The 24,031-nt window shown below is 32.5% G+C and overlaps 1 protein-coding gene across 1 annotated transcript; it reads right to left on the bottom strand.

Moving 5' to 3' along the window:
• Positions 1-5,334: 5,334 nt before the first annotated feature.
• LOC143063748 (cyclin-H-like) lies at positions 5,335-16,979 on the bottom strand. The gene is made up of 10 exons (XM_076236113.1): positions 16,838-16,979; positions 14,176-14,319; positions 13,005-13,127; positions 12,238-12,311; positions 11,077-11,278; positions 9,817-9,986; positions 8,154-8,224; positions 7,629-7,740; positions 6,031-6,106; positions 5,335-5,603 (listed from the first exon to the last, which is right to left on the bottom strand). Exons 2-10 carry the CDS (start codon positions 14,293-14,295, stop codon positions 5,559-5,561), a joined length of 993 nt encoding a protein of 330 aa, XP_076092228.1. The 5' UTR covers positions 14,296-14,319; positions 16,838-16,979; the 3' UTR covers positions 5,335-5,558.
• Between the last annotated feature and the right edge of the window lie 7,052 nt (positions 16,980-24,031).

Here is a 24,031-nt window from a genome sequence, read left to right on the forward strand (position 1 = left end):
ACATTTTAAAAAAGGACTTAAATTTGAATAACAAAGGCGTCCAATGTTTCAGTTTAACGACATCACGGGACATAAGTCTAATGAAAGATATATCATATTTTAGGTTGAACAAAGGGCCACATATGGGAGTGTCATGACGTCACAAGACAAAGTTTAGCATGACGTAGATTTGAGGAGGATACAGTTTTGATGTCATAGATTTTAATCTTACAAGTATATCACGTAAAAGAATGACACATTTATTGGGAAAACATAATAAAACAACCAAAGCGACCTAAAATATAATAATCAACTGAAGGTAGTTAAATGTGTATCAGTTCAAAGTAGACTCACATCTGATGCAAGATTCAACTGCTAGTATTTAATAGTGGAAAAAGTGACCATTAAATCATTAAATATTGATTTATTTTAGTTTTTTAATCACAGATTAAGGTTATGATCCTTTCCCGTATTGAACGTCGGATCATATAAGGTTTTTACTATCACGTGTATCACGTGTTACCACAGGAAGTTCTGTTGAGACCATCTCATGTCTACAATGAGTGGCTGGTTCTAAATTGGTACTAGTTATAAAATTAATGTTTAACGATCTAGACATTGTTAATCTTTTTTCCCCTGGCAACCGGGGGGGGGGGGTGGGGGGCTATCATGTCAGATCTCCTCATTCGACATGTTCGAAGTGAACACTGGTCGCTATTTCAAAATATATTGTTTGTTTGTTATACTTTGCCTTAAACTTGATTTTTCATTTAATACGTTTTTTTCTCATTTATATGATAAACCAATATAAATAATAAAGACTAGGTAGCAAATTTAAACAGCTTATGACTCGGGATAAATTGTTTAAAGATATAACCGATGTCTAAGGAAAATAATTAAAACAGTTTCTATTTTTTCCCAAAATCGAAACCAATACATCATTCTGACGCTCTTTTTAGATACAATAACTGGTTCCTCGAAATCATTATTCTTGAGCGGTTATATTTTTCCCGATGTTGTGAATCTGATTGTGATTTCATTTTTGGTCAAAAATATAAATTAACTGTTAACAAAACTTTGAAGTTTTGAAAATCTAAGACATTTTTACAGATTACCGTAGCTTATTTGGCTAAACCTTTGGGAGTTTTTGGTCCTTAACTTCGTTCTTTATTTTGCCGTTTTAACTTCTTTCGATTCGAGCGTCACTAATGAGCCATTTGCAGACGAAACGTGAGTCTGGCGAAATACAACTTACAATCCTGGTATTTATGATGAGTTTATTGGACCTTCAAAAATACACTAGAAAAAAGTGTTCATAGAAGAACATTTTATTACATTCATATCTGCAATGTTAAGTTGTACCTAATAATTGAGAAACAAATGCTGACGAAAATCAATATTTTTATACTTATGTTCAGGAACTTTAATATGCATCATTGTTAATTTAAAATCATGTCAAACACTTGTTACAGAAAATAAAATAAAAACAAGTTTCTGAACATTATCACGTATCAAAATAATGATGTTTATTTTTAATAGCAAGGTTATATAGATTAAACAATTAACTGAAATGCAGAATTAAATCGACTTACAATAATTTTCCTTTGTAACTATCAGAAGGTTTTATTTGTATTGTAGTCCTGTAATATTATGTTGTCATTTCAATGTTATATTTAACTTTGCCATTAAAGTGCGAGGTTTGGCATGCCACAAAACCAGGTTCAACCCACCACTTTTATTCCCCTTTAAAAGTGTCCTGTACCAAGTCAGGAAGATGGCCATTGTTATATTATTGTTCGTTTCTGTGTGTGTTGCATTTTAACGTTGAGTCGTTTGTGTTTTCTCTTATTTTTGAGATATTGAGATCAGACGTGGCACGGTACTTGTCTATCCCAAATTCATGTATTTGGTTTTCTTGTTATATTTGTTATTCTCGTGGTGTTTTGTCTGATGCTTGGTCCGTTTCTGTGTGTGTTACGTTTCGGTGTCATGTCGTTGTTCTCCTCTTATATTTAATGCGTTTCCCTCGGTTTTAGTTTGTTTTCCCGATTTTGTTTTTTGTCCCTGGATTTATGAGTTTTGAACAGCGGTATACTACTGTTGCCTTTATTTAACTTCAAACTAAACATTTAATTTTCGTTTTTGCTTTCAATGAAATTTCCTTAAATAAATGGTGGACAGTTTCTTTAACACATTCACGTTTATATATCAATCTCAGTTCGGTAACCATGTAAATATACACATTTGCCATTTAAATTCGCTCCCCAGCTGTATTGCTGAACGTGTTCAATTTTACAATTCATGTAAAAATAAACAAGAATAATTTTAATGTTTTGCATAACGCATTCTGTTTGCAGTTTGCAGGGTATTGAAGACAAATGAATATTTGAAACATTGCGAGTGCCAATGACAACGCAACACTATGTTTTTTTTTAAAATAACATTTTCTTTACAGTTATTGTTAATGACCGTTAATGGGTTTACCTAAAGATAAAAGTCAAACAAAAATGTTCAATAATCACGATTCGAATGTAATACGTTCGTATAACACAACGCTACAATTCACTACCTCACAGTCTCAATAACGAATGTTTCCATCGCGTGCTGCAACGCAATCTCTTAAACGACGTGGCATTGACCTGACGGGACGTCGTACACGGTGTTGTGGATTGTTTGTCCATTCTTCCCGCAATGCGTTTTGAAATTGGCGCAGCGTAACTGGTAGTGGTTGTCGTCGTCTTACGGATTGTCCTATTTGATCCCATAATTGTTCAATTTGACTCAAATCCGGTAAAAAGGCTGGCCATGTAATATCTGAACATGGTTATTACTACTGAACGCAGTTGTGAGTCGTGTAGAGTGTGCTCGAGTGTTATCTTGTTGAAAAACATTAACATATTGATGCCTAGCCATAGTATTATCGATGTAGCGTTGGAGTTTAAATTGCTATTGATAGTGGTGAGTGGAGTTTTATGGTTGAACAATATTCCTCCCCATACCATGACACTACCACCATCCCAACGACCTGTCTCTTGGATACATGAATCTAGAAAACGTTCTCCTCTTTGTCTCTACACACGAGTTCGTCCATCACTACGGCGAAGATGGAATTTGCCTGTGTAACCATCTCTGACGCTCGTACGCGTGTGTCCATCTAAGTCGATTCAGGCGTCGTACTGCTGTCAGCATGTTACCACGGAAAGGCCGCCGTGTCCTTTATACACTGCTGCGCAAACGGCTTCCTACCGTGTTTGCTCCAATTTGACGCCGCTAGTTTCTCGTGCTGATTGGACAGCCGTATGGAAACAATCTCGGAGTGACAACTTTATCGAGAAAACATCCTAAAACAACCAAAGCGATTCCAAAAATAATCACTAAGGCAATAAGTCCATTAAGAGACTATATGTGCCTAGCCCAAACTTATACGATTCAAGATTAAATAATCAACAGGGAAAAAACATTTGATCATATAATGTTAATCTAATTTTGTTTTCTATTCAAAGATTTGATGCGAGCACTTCAAATGCAAAAACCGTACAAAGAAAAACGACCTCCGTTCCGTCATATATTGAGGACCACGACTGTTTGCATATAATCGAAAAAGCCCATTTCATTCTTTCAATCAAAGAATGATAACTCTTAGGTTTTTTAGTTACTTTTCCAACACCAGTTATCAGTTAAAAAGCTAAAAGATGAATTTGAAATAAACACCTTGTTAGACAAATTGTTTGAGTACTGCTTGCCTAATGTTAAGACGGTAGTATCTCATGCACTTTGGTTCTGGCATTACGGCAATAAAATGAAGGGCATTGTCTTATTAAAATTTGCTGTAATTTAATTTTTGAAATCGTTTACAACTAAGGAATATATCTCCCTTATTGAAACCTCGGATTCTTTTTGCGGATTTGGCTCTACTTCATGTCCTTTAAAAAAAATATTTTGACCTCGTGTATCACTAAAAAAAACAATTTATTGTGGATATGCACACATGGAGTGCTGTAAAGTTGGTACCAATTGTGAAAATAAGGACTTTTACTTGTTGAAGCAGTATCAAGTGGGTCATTTAGGGGGTTTCCCAATTTGTGAAATATTCAACCACACTTTGTATCATGAAACTTAAACATGTGTGAAAATGAGTCTTAGCTTCGAAATGAGCCATCATAAATATCCAATTTTATGATATGAACAGAGAAGAAAAGGCAACCATTGTCGCCTTTGGGAATTGCATATCTTGACCCAGATATTGTCTGGCTGATAAATTTCCCCAATTAAATGACCTAGAAAGTTAAAAACAATCTTAGGGGTCTGTCATGTAATAGAAGTTCCATCATTATACAAGTTCAAAATGGAAACAAAATTCTGGAATATATTCTATTTTCACTGGAATAATTATTACAATATATGTTCCTAATGGAATAAATGGTAGAGAACAGTTGTACCAACAGGACACGAACAACTAGAACAACAAAGATCCTGATAAAATATCCTTTAAGCTTTAATCATTAGTCTTTGAATTATTTTTCAAAGATACAGTTTCCAACCATAAACAGACTGATCATGGCATCTTTACACTTAATTCTTTGGAAGTGTTTTGATTGGAAAAATCTATTAATGGTCCTGGTCTATTGGCATGTTTAATCCAAATTGAAATGTGAGGATCTTAACTTTCATAAAAGGATGAAGTTCTTCATAAAGATTTCACTAAATATAAAACAAAATGATTGTTTTACAAGATTAATATTATATCCGACTCTTACTTCAGTCTTTATGACATCTAGGGGTTCAACTGTTCAGCATAGTGAGGCTAAACAACTGTTTACAAAACTTTAAGTTGTTGGGGTAAACTAAGGATTTTCTACCCTGGGGATTATATTACCTTAGCTGTATTTGCCAAACTCTTGCTGAACTGAAATTTCAAACTCAATGCCCTTAAACTATGTATTCTATTTTGGCTCTCAAATGTTTGATTCCAGTGTCACTGAGGGGTCTTTTGAAAAGTGTCTCATGTGTATAAATTATATGCTTGGTATATTTAATTGGTTTTTTTATTACATGTAAGTTTACAATGCTATGTGAAAAACTTTGACTCACACCACACTGTCAGCAAGTCTGCAGAATAAATAGAATAAAAGTTTCAACTTTCAATGGAATCTGTATGCATCTTTATATGTAAAAATGTGCTATGGCTTAAGTTGGCCCACAGTTATTAAAGGCTGTAATGTGGTCTATAGTTGCTTACTTGGTCACACTGTTTGGTCAAGGTGAAGTGAAATCTTTAACCAAAACAGAATGAGTGAAAAGACTATGGTTAACACAAGAACAGAATGTTTAAATGACATTTTGAAAAGTAATGAAATGCATTTATTTTTCTTCATAATGGTCACATAAAATAAATGGTTGCTTCTGATGTTAATTTACATTTTCAGAATTATAAAGAAACATGTAGTTTTTAATTTTCTTTTTTTAATTTTTTTTTTTATAGACTGTCAATTATTATCATTTGATCACACTGGATATCTGCTTGCACCTGCTGAGCACTGGTCGCAGTTAATGTCTGTCTAAATCACAGCCTGTGGTCATCATATCACACCTAAAACTAATTCCTGTTCTGCTTTCTTTTCCTCCTGCAATAATATTTAAAAAATGTGTTTAGTAATTGACCAGATATGTCATACTGCATACTGCTGACAGTATTCTTAAAGTCTTAAAAACACTTTACCAACAAATTGAAACTAAAAGCAGATGCTGACCACAGAATGTAGGATTGCTATTTCTTACTTGCTTGACAGATATGAAGCATAAAAATGATAAAGAAAAAACCAATTTTCTAGACCGGTAATTATTGGAAATCGTAAACACTTGGTAAGTAAGAAAATTGGGATAAAGTTAACTGTATCAACTGTACAGCACTAGGAAAAATTAAATCTGCAATAAAAAAAATCTGAAAAAGTAATGTTCATAAGGACATACCATCTGACAATGAATGAAAGAACAGATAGACAGACGGACACCAGTTTAGGATATGTCCTATATTTGACCAAAAAAACTTACTTCTTCAATTTTCATTCTTTTCTGTGATTGTATCTCATCTTCATCATCTAACATTTCCTGTAGCTTTCTTTTATAACTGAAAAATATGAAAGCACCACTTCATTAATTTCAAAAGTATAAAGCAGTTTTCTGAATTTATATTCATCAAGGAACACTCATAGCTAAATTTTTGAAAACTAAGAATGAAGAAGAACTGGAAATGTTGAAGAGCTGTATGACTGAAAAGGACCTAAAAGTACCTAAAATAATAACCAAATCTATCTAAGGTTAACTTTGGCTGAGGGATTTGAAACCTTAGTTTCTTAATAATTTTTAAATTTATATAAATAGACAATTTAAGAAAGGTTTGTTATAATTCTTGTCAGTATCAAAGTACTGAGGACTGAGCTGATGATACTTTCATAAAATAATAACAGTATTAAATATGATTGCATGTATCTTATATAGTTATTTTTATTCCTATACGCCATATGTTTACAATTTGTATATTTCTGTGCTATTATTCATTTGTGCCCTAATGCAGAAAGAAAACAATGTCTGTTTGCAATCACTATCTAGAGAAAGGTGTCAATATCTAAACCATATATTGACTAAAAATAGTGAAAAGATATATGCTATAACAATCAGTAGCAGGAAATTATTGTTAGTGAGACAGATCAAAGGTCAAATACATTTTACCCCTGAGATAATAAATATAGAATAACCATACATTGTCTCGAAATATCAATGTTATTTGTACGAGGCTTAGAAACAGGTAGAAAGCGAGGCTGTGCCGAGCATTTCTACCTGTTTCGAGCCGAGTACAAATAACATTGATATTTCGAGACAATGTATGGTTATTCTTTATATACTGCAACTCTTATAAGTGTTCTAAATGAAGTATTTAGGGTAAAAACCATCATTTTCTAATTTGGAGCGGACGACCTAAAATTTCCGCGAACCTGTATGTTTTATTGACCTTATAAATAAAACTCTACGGGAACGCATTATCAACGTCATAAACAAGGTGATATACGGTCAGTGACTGTATATCACATATGAATATTAATTATTTGCTCACCTCAATTAGAGATGAGCAAATAATTCATACCAAATTTATTGAGTAATCAGTTAATCCAAAAATTATTGTGAGCATTTATAATTGTGATTTTGTCATTTTAGACCAAAATGTGATTATAATATATGTTTGCAGTACTGAGAAAAATTCCAATTCATTAACCGGTATATAAAAAAATCCAAAATGTGAGTTTAAATTATTGTGATTACAACCCTGTTGCATTTTTGGCAATAATAAAAACATCTGAATAATTTTTGAATTATCAGCACATTGTATTTAAGATAATAATGAAAGTTAACCAATCTGCAGCTAAACAAAATGTTGAATGCATACCAATTAAAGGACCTGTTTTGTTCCATAAGGACTTCTGAGTTACATATAATATAACTCTTGACCTCATATTGCTCATAACTTGAACAACAAATCCAGTAGTAATTCCAGGTTCCATTGACTTCTGACTTATCAAGCTTTGGCGATATTTCTATCATCTAGAGCTACTAGAATCAACACTGTTACAAATCTTTAAATTTTCCATGCTTACATTTCACTGTCCGGATTATTTTCCTGGTTTCTACACTGTTCTAGCTTCCTCTGTATTGGTCCAACCATATCTTTCTGAACAGGTTCTTGTGTACTGACCATATATCTTATACCTGTATTAATAAAACAAATAACTAAGTACTTTTGATCAGGTTCTTGTGTACTGACCTTAAAAAAGTAAAAACAAAAAGTGGCGCAGCCTACAAAAATCATCCATTTGAAATGCAACTATCATTAACTAATACAAGATAATTAGGTAGGGGGTTTAACCTCCATTAGATATAAACTTTGTGTTATATACTTATGGAGAGTTGTCTCATTGGCAATTATACCACATCTTTTTAATATTATAATTGTGTTCCCGTTTGGTAGATATTTGTCTGCACGAGAACTTATGTATTGCTAGGTAAAACCAGTGAGTACTAAATTAATAATTCTTTACTGAGTTAACACCCATATTTCTAACATGTAAAAGGGCCTTTCATTCTGATCAACAATGAAATAAAAATGAAAGGATTTTACTCACGTTTTATCTGGTAAACTGTTTTCTTCACATCTTCAGGTGCAGCCCCGGCCAACAACACATCAGACATGTAACTGTAAAAAACAGAAAGGACATGAAGACAAAAGTACAGTTCCAGTTATACAGACTTCTCTAACCACATACTGTAGATTTATTTATTTTCTCAAACTAATTTTCGTGGAATGAGGAAAATATGCATATTCGAATCATGGATATTTAATTTTGTAGTTTAAGCATAGTCTGCATACATTCCTTAATAAAATTTGTTATATGCTGAACATCTAAGTAAGGTCGTGGTTCCACTGTTCCACAAAAATTAGTATTCAATGGATATTAATGAATCCATAGTATCAGGGTATTTCTCCTCTTGATTTTTTTATTTTGTGATATCAGCACGTAACAAGCAGGTTTATTATTCAAATTACTGAAGAAAATTTTAAAGAAAAATTCATGGTGGAAAGTTTACTTGTTTTGATAGCTACAGAATGAGAACTGTAAATGTTGAAATCCATGAATAACTGATAGATTGCAATGCAACTTTGAGCTTTAACATATAAAAAGTAATCTTGTGAATAGGTACAGTTCTGAAGAAAAAAAAACTCAAGACCTTACATTGATTATCAAAATGTCAAAACAACAGTACTACTAGTACCCAGATAACAGCTGCAGGGATTTTCTAATAATGGCTCCAGAGAAGACATGGATGAGATTTTTTTAAGGAAAAGTGTGATTGAGTATCAAGTATAGATGCTTGACTAATCTGTTTTATGTTAGGACAATTTCCTCAGCTTTAATATATTTTGTTAGTCTTGAGATCACCCCTAAATATCATATAGTATATAGGAGTAACCAGTGTTTTAGCTATAAAGTTTGAACAGGGTGCATCCCCGGCCCTTTTTTATTGGACTGTTACTGTAAATAAGTCATTGGAGATTTCAGATATAATATTTTTTGCTAAGCATACAGTAGTTGAAAAAAATGTGATAGTTTTATTATTTATTTATTTGACACTTGCATAGGTTTAACTTTTATTTTTATCAAATAATTGACATTGGCTATCAGGAAGCAATATCTTATCTCCATCTTCACAATGGACATTCAGATTTATTTATTTATTGACCTTACTTTGATCATTAAAATGTTTGCATAACAGTTCTACAGGTACCCAGATAATAACTGACAGGATTTTCTGATAATGGTTCCAGAAAAGACAGAAGAAGATTTTTATAAGGAAAAGTATGCCCTTATTAGATGAGAGGGTCTAGAAAATAAAATTCAAAAACTGGTCATTTATCCCTATTTTCCCTTTATATAGACTGCTTCAAATATACTGTGGATTCATTATTATTCGTTGGATACCAATTTTTCGTGGATTTCATGTGTAAAAGTCTTATAAAATCTTATCTATTTTAAATAGTTTTGAGAATGAAAAAGCTATGAAAAATAAAGAGAGAACATTTTCCTGCCAAAATTTCAATGGATAATATCTCTTTATTTTCTTTGCTTTTTTGATTCCTTAATTGATCCCCTATCAATATATACTAGTTTTATGAAAAGCTATTTATTTCCAAACTGAGTAGTGAACTTCCTTAACTATACTGTATCAATAATTCTTTGCAGACATTTTCTCAGCACTACTTTAGATAATGACAAATACCATTCTTACCTATCTAAACTGACTTTGTCATTTTCTGCACTACTTAAGATGGCTGCCAATGCAATCTGTGATGGAGCAAATACCAAGCTGACATTACTTGCTAATGACTTGTCTAAGAAATCCTCAGCAAGTTTGCGTATCTTATCTATACGACTTTTTTCTATAGATTTATACCTAGTCTGAAAATAAATATAATAGAATTTGAACACTGAGATATGTCTTGCCTTCATGTAATTGCTTTAGCGTAATGAAAATAATGAATAGAACATGTAAAATGGCAATACTTGGATATGTTATCTATGCAAACCATTCAAAGCCAATGAACCATGACAAAAGGTGTAGGACCACATAATCTATGTGGCAATAAGAAATGACAATGCTAATATAACTGCAAACCAAATACTATTGGTTTATCATAAGTGGTTCCCTTAAACTGACCTAGACACACAGTTATATATACATGGTTGACCTAGACACACAATTATATATACATGGTTGACCATGCAAGCACAAACAACCTACCTATCTAAATCTTTTTCCACTTCAACAAAAGAGAATTAATTTCAGATCAAATACATTCATAGTAAAGATTCTTTTTTCAGTTTTATTTCATTTTTTTTTAATTTGATTTAAACATATTCCTGTTCTACTTTTAGCTTCATTTTAACAAACAACTACCGGTATATAACTGTTTTTTCTCTGATGTTATACTACCCCAGTGTTTAAAAACAATACTTGTATAGACTCAAGTCATATAAATTTATAAAGACACTATGACAAAATTTGTTTGCAGGTGCAATTTTAAATTCACACCCATTAGTTCAAAAATATTTTTTGAGCTATTAAAATCTATTAAACTTCTCTCTTTATTGTTAACTTGTTCAAAGAATGAAAGAAAGTTAATGCTGCAAATTTGGAAATAATTGCAATGTTTTTATTATCATGAAAAATGTGACCGTGTTGTACCAAGTCAGGAACATGACAGTTGTTGTCCATTTGTTTTATGTGTTTTATCTTTTGATTTTGCCACTTGATTAGGGGGTTTCCTTTTAGAGTTTTTCTTGGAGTTTAGTATTTTTGTGATTTTACTTTGTTATCTTTATAATCTAGACTGGCATTTTGCAATATCTATATGATTGAAGTGGGATTTTTCTCAATATGGCAAAAAATAAAATCGCATTTTGGTCTAAAATGACAAAATTGCAAAAATAAATGCATGCAATAATTTCTGAATTTACATCAATAATAATGATTACACAGTACACTAACCTTGAGGTCTATAATAAGACCTTCCAGAGGTCTATATGGGTTATGTACAGTTAAATGGTAATGTAGTTTCTTCATTAACATAAGTTCAAAACTTAGAATTATATTGGTAAACTTGTCTCTATCTCCTTTTAAATTTCCTACAAACTGTGTAATAGAAACATTAAATTCCTCTACTTTACTGGCTAAATAAACACATGTCAACCTGAAAAAAATAAATGAACCATGTGATGAAAGCATTAACTTTTTAAAAAGCTTTACAGGCTTGATAAACAAATGTCCATCTTCAAAACATTAAAGTAAATGAGTTGTGATCATTTTCAGTCATTTCCATAACTTTTAAAGGCAATACATCCAATGGCAGTACTCAATTAAACCTCGATAAGTTTCTTCAATCTATTTAAAAAATAACTAAAATTGATAAATTTTATCGATGGTAATTTTGCCAACTTCTTCTCTGTGATTAATAAAAACAATTCATAAAACTTAAAATTTTATAAAAGTTTTGCAAATAAAAAAACTAATATCTGCTATAAATCTAGAGCTAGCAGAGGAGTTAAAAAAATGATGTAACCCTGTATCTCCTTTAGTTCATATTTAGAGTACATATAGAGTAAAAAAATTGTTTACAAGTTGTATATATTATAGGGTTCTTGCATAAATATTGGGGAATATTGTTCCGAGTAGAATTTTATATTGTAGAGCTTGAGAGTGCAATATACGAGGGACAATATTCCACAATATTCATGCAATAACCCTTTTATTGTATAGCAATATAGTATTTGAAAGTAAAAATTGGTTTAAACTAAGATGTTGTCGTTGATTACATCATGAATTTTGAAGATTTATTGCACTAGTGCAATATTAGAATTTATTGCACACTTACTTTTAGTTACTTTCTATGGGAAATATTATATTGCTATGCAATAATAATAAATATATACTGTAAACCATATTATTTTCGCGCATACAGTTTTTTTTTTATCTTAAGTGCTTTCTAGCCAACTTTGTGGCAATTCATTCTTTTCAATCTTCTCATTTTCTCAATATATTTACATAAGGTTTGTGATGATTTAAATTTGCATTATTCTTCTATTCAAGAAAATAGATTGCTCCTGAAAATCAGTAGGTTTACAGTATATAAAATAATCTCTGAATACCTACATGATATCTTTAGGATGATAGTCCATCACAGAATGCTTTACATAAAATCTCTTGAAATAACACATAGCTGTACCCTAAAATGTTGTAAATAGAACAGCATCATCTTAAAATGAAGACATTAAATTAAAATAACATACATCAATAAGATATGATGCTGAAAAGAGCAACAAAATAGGTAGACATGTCCTAAAACTTACACATGTTTTCCTATTAAGTCTGAATTGAATGAAATAAAGGATAAATATAATACATACTTCATTTTTTTATTTCAATGAGGCCGTTTGTTTTCTCGTTTGAATTGTTTTACATTGTCATATCAGGGCCTTTTAGAGCTGACTATGCAGTATGGGCCTTGTTCATTGTTGAAGGCCGTACTGTGACCTATAGTTGTTAATGTCTGTGTCATTTTGGTCTCTTGTGGACAGTTGTCTCATTGGCAATCATACCACATCTTCTTTTTTATATTGTTTAGAATAATGTCTTATTTAACTTGCTTCAATTGTCATCATTATGGAAAGTACATCCTCTTTGCTCCAACTCTAGAACCTGTCACTACTTATAACATTTACTTTAATATGAAATGTTAATCAAAACAATAACTAATCACTCTATAGTTTTGTTTAAGTACAAATAATGTTATCTTGTTTGAAAATAATAGTGGCAATTATTCTTCTAATCCTGGCAGCCATGATTGGGAATTGAAGTATTTGTTTTTGTTGTTACTTGTACAATGTGTGTGTGTGTTTTTTCAAAAAGAATTCACCTACCATTACATATTTTGGCATTGGAGGTTGGAAAACATTACAAAATTCACGAAGTACATGCTCAAAATGTCGACCAAGGATCTTCTCTTCTGTAAATGTTAAGTATTTCTTCTCTTTTGTTTCATCCTGAAAGTAATAAATTAAAAATCAAACGAAGAGTTGTGTTAAATTTTTTATGAATCACATACTTTTTTTCAATTTAATTATGTTCATTGCTACAATCTTTGGCAAAAATTCTCAAACTTTTAATATATATAGTACAACATTTATAAAGTTTGATATCTGTTTCGCAGATAACGATGGATGAATTGGCATAACCATAATCCAATCCTCTTTTACTAGAATGTGACCTTCCAAATCAGACTTATCAATGAGTTTGTATTTACATAAGCAACACAATGGGTGCCACATGTGGAGCAGGATCTGTTTACCCTTTTTGAACATAGGTCATCCTCAATGTGATTGGGCTTTGAGTTACTCAGTCTTTAGTTTTCTATGTCAGAATTAGTATACTGTTGTTTGTCTATTGGTACTTTTCAATTTTTTAAAGTTTATTTTTAACTCATGACTTTGAGTGTCCCACTGGTATATTTCACCTCACTTTTTAAGCTTATATCTCTCCATATATATGACCAAGACAAGAGAAAAAACTTTTTCAGGCTATATCTACCTGTAGGATGCATTATCAATCTCCTACCACATGCATTAATATACCTACCTGTCAATTTTGGCTATCCACTTCATGTACATTTTCACATTAACAAAAACATGTGGTCCTTTTTTTCAAATGGCAAGATGAAATTTTAAACAGAAACAGAACATTATGTCTTGCTGTAAGCCACCAAGTTCAGGATATTAAATTACGTTTAAACGTTAAGAAGCAAAATTTCATATGAAAACAAATTCTTTTGTAGCCTGTCACCGGTCTTGTTTTAATGTCATGAGCGTAATTTTAGATTAAGAGTTGTATAAGAGTTGTTAAAAAAAATCCCAGGAGTGACTGGAAGGTTTTAAAAGTATAATTACTAAAACATATGTAAGGGTGGTTCAAAATTCAAATGATTTTTAGATAGCAAATACTTTAATTTTCCTGTACTTTAAAATTTTTAGTATCAGAACAAATATATATACTTCTAAGACACCCTCAATACCTTCTGGAAGAGGTTTTACTTACATTAAGGTTAGCACCACCATGTTTGTTTACATATTTATGATTAGTATCTCTTTTATTTTGCGTTATCTGTGTTTCGCCTGTAAATGTCCAATGTTTTTTCTGTGTACTAGTAGAAAACATTTTCTCTCAGTTGCTCAGTTGGATCTGAAAAAAAATATTTTCAATTAAAAAGTTAATACATTTATACTTGAATAACTTGATATGTCTTGCAAAATACATACTTATTGACATTTAAGTTTAATACATGTACATGTTAAGCTCAGTGGTTGTCATTTGTTGATGTTGTGTGGTTCATAAGTGATCCTCGTTTCTTGTTTTTTTAAAATAGATTACACCATTGGTTATCCTGTTTGAATGGTTTTACACTAGTCATTTTTTGGGGCCCTTTAATGCTTTATAGCTTGCTGTTCAGTGTGAGCCAAGTCTCTGTGTTGATGGCCGTACTTTAACCTTTAATGGTTTACTATTTCAAATTGTGACTTGAATGGAGAGTTGTCTCATTGGCACTCATATCAAATCTTCTTTTACCTACAATGCACCATTGTTGTTAAATTTTGAAATTTCTGAGATTAACAATATTTTTTTTTCTTCTTTTTCCCATCAGTTTGATTTGAAACTAAAATAGAAAATATATAGCTTATTCATTTTTCGTATACTGGTATATTCTAGAATTGTCAAGATTATTCAATTATTGGTATTATTTGCTTAAGAATAATTATCGGATGACAGATGAATTATCACGTTGTGATTGGTTAAACGCCGTCACGTGGTGACCCCCTAAGAGACCGTATGGGGTTAATAAGTTTCATATGGGGTTCATGGTCCAGCGTTCGATAAATTCGTTATACGGTTAACTACCGACCCCCTACGGATCCATAGAGGGTGAATAAAATTCATAGGGGAATCGGCCTCCGGCCTCACCCCCTATGGATTTTACTAACCCTCTATGGATCTGTATGGGGTCAGTAGCGAACCATGTAACTTATAAGATATGAAGTTTAATAGACTGCACAAAAACAGTAATTTTGTAAATATTCATTGATATTTCATCAATTATACACAACGAGTGCCACATGTGAAACAGCATCTGCCTACTCTCCCAGAGCACCTGAGATCCCCCCCTAATTTTTGGTTGGGTTTGTGTTGCTAAGTCTTTATTTTTCTATGTTGTTTTTGGTGTACTATTGTTTGTTTGTTTATCTTTTTCTTTTTTAGCCATGGCGTTTATTTTCGATTTATGAGTTTAGATGTCCCTAGGGTGACTTTCGCCCTTCTTTTAGCAGCAGTGATTTAAATCTCAGGTGATTAAATTGAGAGCTTAAGTTAGTTTTCATTAATTACAAGCATTCTTTCATAAAGTAGTTTTTTTAATATTTGGATACAAGACCATCATGACCATGTGGTCTAAAGTAGGATTTTTCGAGAAAGGGTTGTTTCAATAATTTCTATTCCAGGCGGACCTGAGAATCTGTCCTGCTTGAACTATTGACGTCATACAATAATCACTTTTCCATTGTGGCTTCAGATATTTTGTATTATGTCTTATATGACGTCAAAATTTTACGGGAACCTGTGTGATGTCCTCTCCAGTAGATAGCGATAAGGTGTACAAATGTATTTGGAGGATGAAAAGGTTGTAGCACTTTTAGTGTGGGTTTGTGGTCTTAGAGGTTGATATAGATGTCTACTGCGCTTAGGGTCCTGAGTTTGATTTTGACTCTGGGAGCTCAAAATATCAGTACATCAGAAGGGTGTTTTTTTACCCTCCCACACATATCTCTGTCCCAAGACCAAAATTTAAACTAGAATGGGTACATTCGTTGTGATTTCCAGTAATGGCAGACAAATAGCACTAAGGTCAATGGAAAGTATCATCTCAGGATCAGATATTAGTCATATTTGTTCGGTGTGTTTTTTTATGCATTTTGGGACATAATCTTCAATCTTTGTCGTGATGACAGGGTAATCTCTCTTCTAAATTATCCTCTCTTGGACAGAATCATGATAATTTCTTCTTTTTCTTCTTCCTTGCTAAGGACTGGATTCTTTAAAAGAATGTTAAAAGTCCACTATAAAAAATGAGAGAAGACGACGAAAAAAAAGAGTTGAAAAGCTAGATTTACGTTGCTTTCACATTGGGTGCATATCACGGGGGGGTAACTTCGATATTTTTTTGGTAGGGGTGTGCCATTTTTGCCTCAAAAAACGTACCCATTTTAATATAACATTCACTGAAATTCAGTGCCTATAGTTATATAAATATTTAAGAAAGAATGACCTATACTTATATACAATATTTAAAATATGACCCATGCTTATATAAGCACTAACTCACCGGGGTTCATTTGGGAACTTATTTGAAAGCACTTTGTTTGAAAGGTGAACTTTCAAATGGATTGATTTAATTTAATATAATAATTGACCATTAATAATGTAAGATTATCAATAGCATATTTATATATGATATGTAGATCATATCCCAAATCAATATACAGTTATCAAACGTAAATGCATTTTAATATAGGATGTCATTAAAAAGGAGGGTCATTTTTATATAAAATCTCGCAAAATTATGACCCATATTTTTGGCACATCCCCGTATACCCAATAATAGGAAGTAACCCCCCCGTGGTGCATATATTCTTTTCATCTGTCAACGTACCTGTAAAGACTGTCCAGTTTTCTGCATACCTGTCACATAAACCTCGAAAAATTATTTAATTTGAAAAAGGTATGCATTTATTGTGGACAGGGAAAAGAAATTAATAGAACGCTTTAACCTGTGCCCAAATAGAAACCTCTAACTTCCTCCGTTTAGAGGAGCACATTATTTTTCCGTGTGTCGTCACAAGGCTTTGTAAATATACAAATCCTTGATCGTCGTATGTCAAAGCTTAGAATATTCACTGATTGAAGTGGATTGTACTATATATGGCATGTATCTTTTCATGATAATATCCGTAACACAAAACTTTCGGATTCGTGCACCTTCCCTTAAATTTAATGGTACAATGCTACGTCTGCTATTGCGTCTCAGTTTTTAAACAGATTGATCGATGACGTAATTTTCACCCGTTCCTGGTTGAGATCGCGCGCGGCTTAGTGATATTATCCATGAAAACAACTCGGGATTCACTGGTATATCTTAACTTGAACAATTCTTTCAGTATGTGATTTGAATTTTAGGGAAAACGTATAATAAAACTTAATGTATCATCAAGATATTTTTACATTGGCTCACTGATAACCCTGAGAGGTCATAATGATGTTATATGTTGCCGCAGATATTTCCTTGCGCTTTTTATTGATAACCGAAAATATTTTTATAAGTTAAACCATGAACATATATATATATATATATATATTTATATATGTTACAGGCATTTTCTAAATTTAGGCATTTTGTAAAATGACTGAAACTTTTAGGCATTTTCTAAAATGCCTGCATGATTTAGGCATTTTACAAATTGACTATTTTTTTCAGGCATTTTATAAAATGCCTGAAAAAATTGTAAGGCATTTTACAAAATGCCTAAAAGACTAAAACTGAATATAATGTACTCAAAATTAAACGACTTGAAATATCAAATAGATACTTTTATTCTATCATTAAATAAAGCATGCAATTTAAACAGTTACAGATTTTTAATTGAGTTATTTACATAAACAGTGAAGTTGACAATTATTTGTTGCTACATGTAAGGTTTGGATGACAGCGACTGTTACATATTTGTCCCGACTTTTTGCAAAGACAACGTTTAGTGTTACATCTAGTCTTACCACTAGCACTACAGCCACATTTTATGTAACCCTGACCATTACATAAAGAAACATTACTGACAGCTTTTCTAAAGGATATTTCATTATCATAATTTACAGATTGAATAGCAATAAAGTTACTGTCAGACAGTTCAAACTGATTCCTGGTGTAAAGTCCACGTAGTATTCCTTTTTTAATTCCCAGTTGATAACGATGCTCTTCCTTTCCAGTCACAACAGCCATAAGGTAAGAGGTCATCCATAATTGTCAACCATTTTCCAAAGTGTACAAAACGTACACTTGGGTGGAGGGGGTTAAACAATCAAAATTTTACCGTACGCCTTTTAAATAAAAAAGTAAAACAGCCAGATATTTTTCAATCTATTTCCAATGCAAATTTTGATATGAATCTGAACAATAATAGACAGGATCTTCTTTTTATTAGGAATGATTGATTCTTGTCTTGAAATCTGAAAATGGTTGATGTACACTTTTTGAGGGGGGTGGGGGGTCGAACAAAGTGTATGTTTTGTACACTTTGGAAAATGGTTGACAATTATGGCTACATTTTTAAAGAATAATCTTTAATTTATTTTACTTAACCCTTTTGTGTAGCTTTACAATATATTTTTATCATCTATTTCATGTATTGCATATTTACACAATTTGCCTGAAACAGACCAGACAATTTGTGAAATTTTCATTAAAAATTTCAGGCATTTTACAAAATGACTAGGTTTTTTTAGGCATTTTGTAAAATGCCCGCCAACTTTAGTCATTTTAGAAATTGCCTAAAAATTCAGTCATTTTACAAAATGCCTAAATTTAGAAAATGCCTGTAACATATATATATAAGTACGTCTGAGTCAGTGACAACTCTACAACAGATGTATCCATCGGATCGCCATCAATGATGGTGATACATGGCTGTGTACATAATGTATATACAACTCGTCTAAACATCAACCCAACAATGTTAGATCTGTAAATTTGCTTTCGCAAATTTTTGGTTCTTCCCTCGCAGGGATTCGAACCCATGCTACTGTGATATCGTGACACCAAATCGCCTGCACTGCAGCCGTCCCGCTAGACCACACGACCACCTGGGCTCTCTTAAAAAGAGCTTTCGCTGGCCGTGTGTTACCTTTCTTCGTCTGTTTTAATCTAGCGGCGTACTACAGTACATGATATATAAGGCATGAAGATGTTATTGTTACAGATCAGCTAAATTATCTTTAGTAAAGGATCCTACAAATTAATGTAATATACAGTCACAGAAAATAATTATATTTATAAGTACGTCTGAGTCAGTGACAACTCTACAACAGATGTATCGATCGGATCGCCATCAATGATGGTGATACATGGCTGTGTACATAATGTATATACAACTCGTCTAAACATCAACCCAACAATGTTAGATCTGTAAATTTGCTTTCGCAAATTTTTGGTTCTTCCCTCGCCGGGATTCGAACCCATGCTACTGTATATATATATATTATTGTTAGATATACTGTTCCCAGGTTAAACTTATAGATAAATGATATGTTTTGTCGTTAGAAATGTATTTGTGGCTAATTTACGAAATGTTCCTTTGATCTCACTGACGGATGATTTCCTTTCTCAGCACAGTAGAGTGCTATAAAAATTATCGATAGAAACTTAGGAAGCACGTGCCGCGTCGTCAATGATATTAACCAGTCGTCATAGGTAAAATAGTGATGGACAGATAATAATTGGTCATCACAACTCGATTGCTTTTCTCACTTTCACTGTACCGGCTCAAGCAAGAGAATCTCATTGGCTAAAAGCTTAGGAAATCTTTTTAGGTAAAATTTTATATTCACCGCGCCAAAAATCACAAGAGGTCAATATAAGATTTGGAACACCGTCTGTGTTCCTAAAATTTACATATACCAAGGCAACGTCAAAGACGTAGGTATGTATGTTTTCATTTTGTACCGTCTTTATGCTTTTTACCCCAAAAATTATCCCATATCCGCCTATATTAGTTTCTGTTGAATTTTGGATGTTTGATTTGTAAGATATATCAAGAATCACTTGAAGGGGAGAAATGAGACCTTCCTAAACATGTTTAACCCCCGCCACATTTTTGCAGGTGTCCCCCATGTCAGGAGCCTCTGGCCTTTGTTAGTCTTGTATGTTTCTCAATTTTAGTTACTTTGTAGGTTTCGGAGTTTAGTGTGGCGTCCATTTCACCGAACTAGTACATGCACATTCGCGTTTAGCGGCCAGCTGAAGCCTACCTCCGGGTGTTGGATTTTCTCGCTGTGTTGAAGACCCATAAGTGGCCTCGTGGTCATTTTTATAAATTTTCCGTTTACAAAAGTTTGAATTTTTCGAAAAACTAAGGATTTTCTTATCCCGGGCATAGATTACCTTAGCCGTATTTGGCACAGTTTTTTTTTGGAATTTTGGATCCTCAATGCTCTTCAACTTTGTACTTGTTTGGCTTTATGAATATTTTGATATAAGCGTCACTGATGAGTCTTATGTAGACGAAACGCGCGTTTGGCGTACTAAGTTATAATCCTGACACCTTTGATAACTATTTACACCACTGGGTCGATGCCACTGCTGGTGGACGTTTCGTCCCCGAGGGTATCACCAGCCCAGTAGTCAACACTTCGGTGTTGACATGAATATCAATAATGTGGTCATTTTTATAAATTTCCCGTTTACAAAAGCTTGAATTTTTCGAAAAACTAAGGATTTTCTTATCCAAGGCATAGATTACCTTAGACGTATTTGGCACAACTTTTTGGAATTTTGGATCCCCAATGCTCTTCAACTTTGTATTTGTTTGGCTTTATAAATATTTTGATATGAGCGTCACTGATGAGTCTTATGTAGACAAAACGCGCGTTTTGGCGTACTAAATTATAATCCTGGTACCTTAGATAACTATTTCTGCTCTTTGGTCGGGATGATGTCGCTTAGACACATTCCAAATTTCTATTCTCAAATCTATAACCATGTCAACACTAACCAGATTCCTTCATCAGCTTGCTAAATTTTCTTTGATAATGAATTCAGAAGTTCAGCAGGAACAATTGAGATCTACTGACACCTATATGACCATCGTTTTACTTATCCAAAAGATCTTCTGGTTTGTCTCTTGCTGCTGATCATGATGTCAATTCATCTAAACAAAAGTTTAAACGATTATTCTTTGAATTTCTATCCGAAGTGTTCTTGGAGAAGATCTCAGAATGATCTCCAATGATTTTGATATGAGATTGGTGACTTCTAACAAAAATCTTATAGTTCAGTGGTTTGTTCTTTCTAGAGTTATGCACTTTGCTTTTAATATTCATTATTTGACAATAAATGATCGGAAATGGCTAATAATAAATAAAACACAATTGCTTGCTTATATTCTTAAGCATAACAATACTTTAAGTATGATCGTGCACGTCTTTGTTATGATCGTAGACATATGATCATGCACTTAAGTCTCCTTCCGACCGGCAATAAAACCCTTGTCTAAATAGGACGCCCGTTTAACTGTGCTGGATGTACAAGTACGTAGCCACGTCCGGTAAGGATGGTGACGTTGATTCCGATGTCACGTGTTAAAAGAATGTCATTCTATTTGCATGTTATGAATCCTTACAACAACTCTACGGGTCCGTAGGTGTTCTATTTTAATGCAAAATTGTTGTTCCTATCTAGTATATATACCGACATTTGTTCAGTGGCAGTCCAAATTTCTCCGACCTTCATCCCGGATGGCATCTATAACATGACCTACCTATTGTATTTATTTTTATTTTTTCTCGTCAAGAGAATGTATGAAATAATAATACCACTGGACGTTAAGCAATCAACCATCTATTATGATCTTCACTTTGTCAATTCTCGGGGAAATTGAGTCATCTCCATTACTGTGTTGATGTCTTCAACATCATTTTCATCTTCAATGCTTTATTTGTCAAAGGGGTTATATACATAACTTGGAATGTTACTAGTATAAAAAAAACGTAGAAGCTTGCTAAAATTGAATTTTGAGAAATACCTAAAGTGATGCAGGGGTAGTACAGAATTTTAGTACAAGTTTAAACTCTTAGCAGTAACTGTATTATACCGCTGTTCGAAATTCATAAATCAATAGATAAAAAAGAAATCCGGGTCACAAATTAAAAATGAGGGAAACACATCAAATATAAGAGGAGAACAACGACAAAACAGAAAATAAATGTTGAAAATATGACACACAACTCTATGTTCTTTATAAACAAAACAAAATATCTATGACTTTAAAAATATATCTCCACAAAAAAAGGTTTGCTTGTGAACCGACTGTATTTACAAAGTGCAACCTAAAGTATTCTTCGATTTGTCTTTGTAAATTATTACCTTTAGTGTTAAGTCCATTTTGGTACTATCAGTTGTCGTGGTTCGATACTTATATACACATCCCGTCATTGTGTTATTGTGCTATGATCAATTTTTGAATGAATTCTTTTTCTTTTGCTTATGTGTTTTGTCTATATGCCATTTTTTTTTATTGGAATGACAATTTAATTGCGACTGTCATACAAGCGACTTTGTGTTTGAGAGATTTAGCCAGCTAAATAACAAATATACCGAACTTCAAGAAAATTTCAAAACGGAAAGTCCTTTATCAAGTGGCATTCAAAAGCTCAAACACATCCCACGAATTGATAACAACTGTCATATTCCTAACTTTGTACAGCATTTTCTCATGTAGAAAGTGGTGAATTAAACCTGGTTTTATAGGTACTAGCTTAACCTCTCACTTAAATGACAGTAGTATACAATTATATTATTTTGACAACGGTGTATGAACAAACAAACAGATATAATTGGTAACAATGTCATAAATAGGGGCACAGCACTCAACATTGTGTAAAAATCTTAATCATTATAAAAAAAAAGCTTGTCATCCCTCTAATATAAGGCGCCGACATGACAAACTGTGAATCATTTAAAACGAAAACTAACGACCCAATTGAGATCCTTTCATGTTAATTTGATGTCTAACATTCCCTTTGTGGAAAACTGTAATTTATTTATTGGTGGTTACCTTAGTACTGACTGCTCCAGGATACTGATTACAATATAGATGTATATATACATAATGACAAACACGTACTAGTAGTTTGTATGTTAAATCAATATGTTTGGATAAAAGAATCAACATTTTCCCACATATAAAACTGTAAATATGGACAGGTTTGTTAAAGATATTCAATTTTCTCAAGTTAAAATAATTTTAGTGTCAATAACGATAAGTGCTCCATTTTAATTGTATTGCATATATGTAAATATGTGTATGACCAATAGTTTTGCCATCATAGGCTCAACGACTTGAATAACAAATTTTAATATATTACTCGGGGAAAACTACATTTATTATACCCCACGCAACGAAGTTCCAAAGGGTATAAAGTTTTTGACCCATCCGTCCGTCAGTCCGGTCAGTTTGTAGATAATAAGGACATACTATGTAGATGTGCATATAGACAAGACATGTTGATTCAATTTTTTTTCTTATACAATTTTCTTTTCTTACACTTATTTTATTTCTCCAATGACAATGAGGGGACGTGGGGTATGTGAGCGCGCTCACTAAGGCTCTTTAGTTTACGATTTTATCAACAGCTAATTTTTACTGTTCAAATAAATCATTCGCCTATTCACAACGAGTAAATTTACTATTAAGAAATTTGGAAATTTGTGAAAAAAAACTCAAATGATAGTTTCTTGTAAACTATTATATAATGGATATTTAAAAGGGATACTCAGTAACTACACACTTTTTCAAAAATCAGTACTATAGGTTTATTTGACTTTACACTTGAGCATATTTCAGCTTCTATAAGACCATTATTATGCTGTATCTCATTCTAATCTTATTGATTATAAACTGTAACTTCTTAAAACATATGCCATTTTAAACTCGAACTTTGACATAAATATATTTTTTTAAGTCGAACTTGCATATGTTTTTGTCTATTAACTTACAATGCAACTCAACCTCAAATTCTTACTCGAAGAAAAGCATAAATTTTTACTCGAACTCTTCATAAGTGATGATGAAGTGTTATC

Source organism: Mytilus galloprovincialis, chromosome 2 (genome assembly GCF_965363235.1).
Source record: "Mytilus galloprovincialis chromosome 2, xbMytGall1.hap1.1, whole genome shotgun sequence".
Classification (NCBI taxonomy): Eukaryota; Metazoa; Mollusca; class Bivalvia; order Mytilida; family Mytilidae; genus Mytilus; species Mytilus galloprovincialis.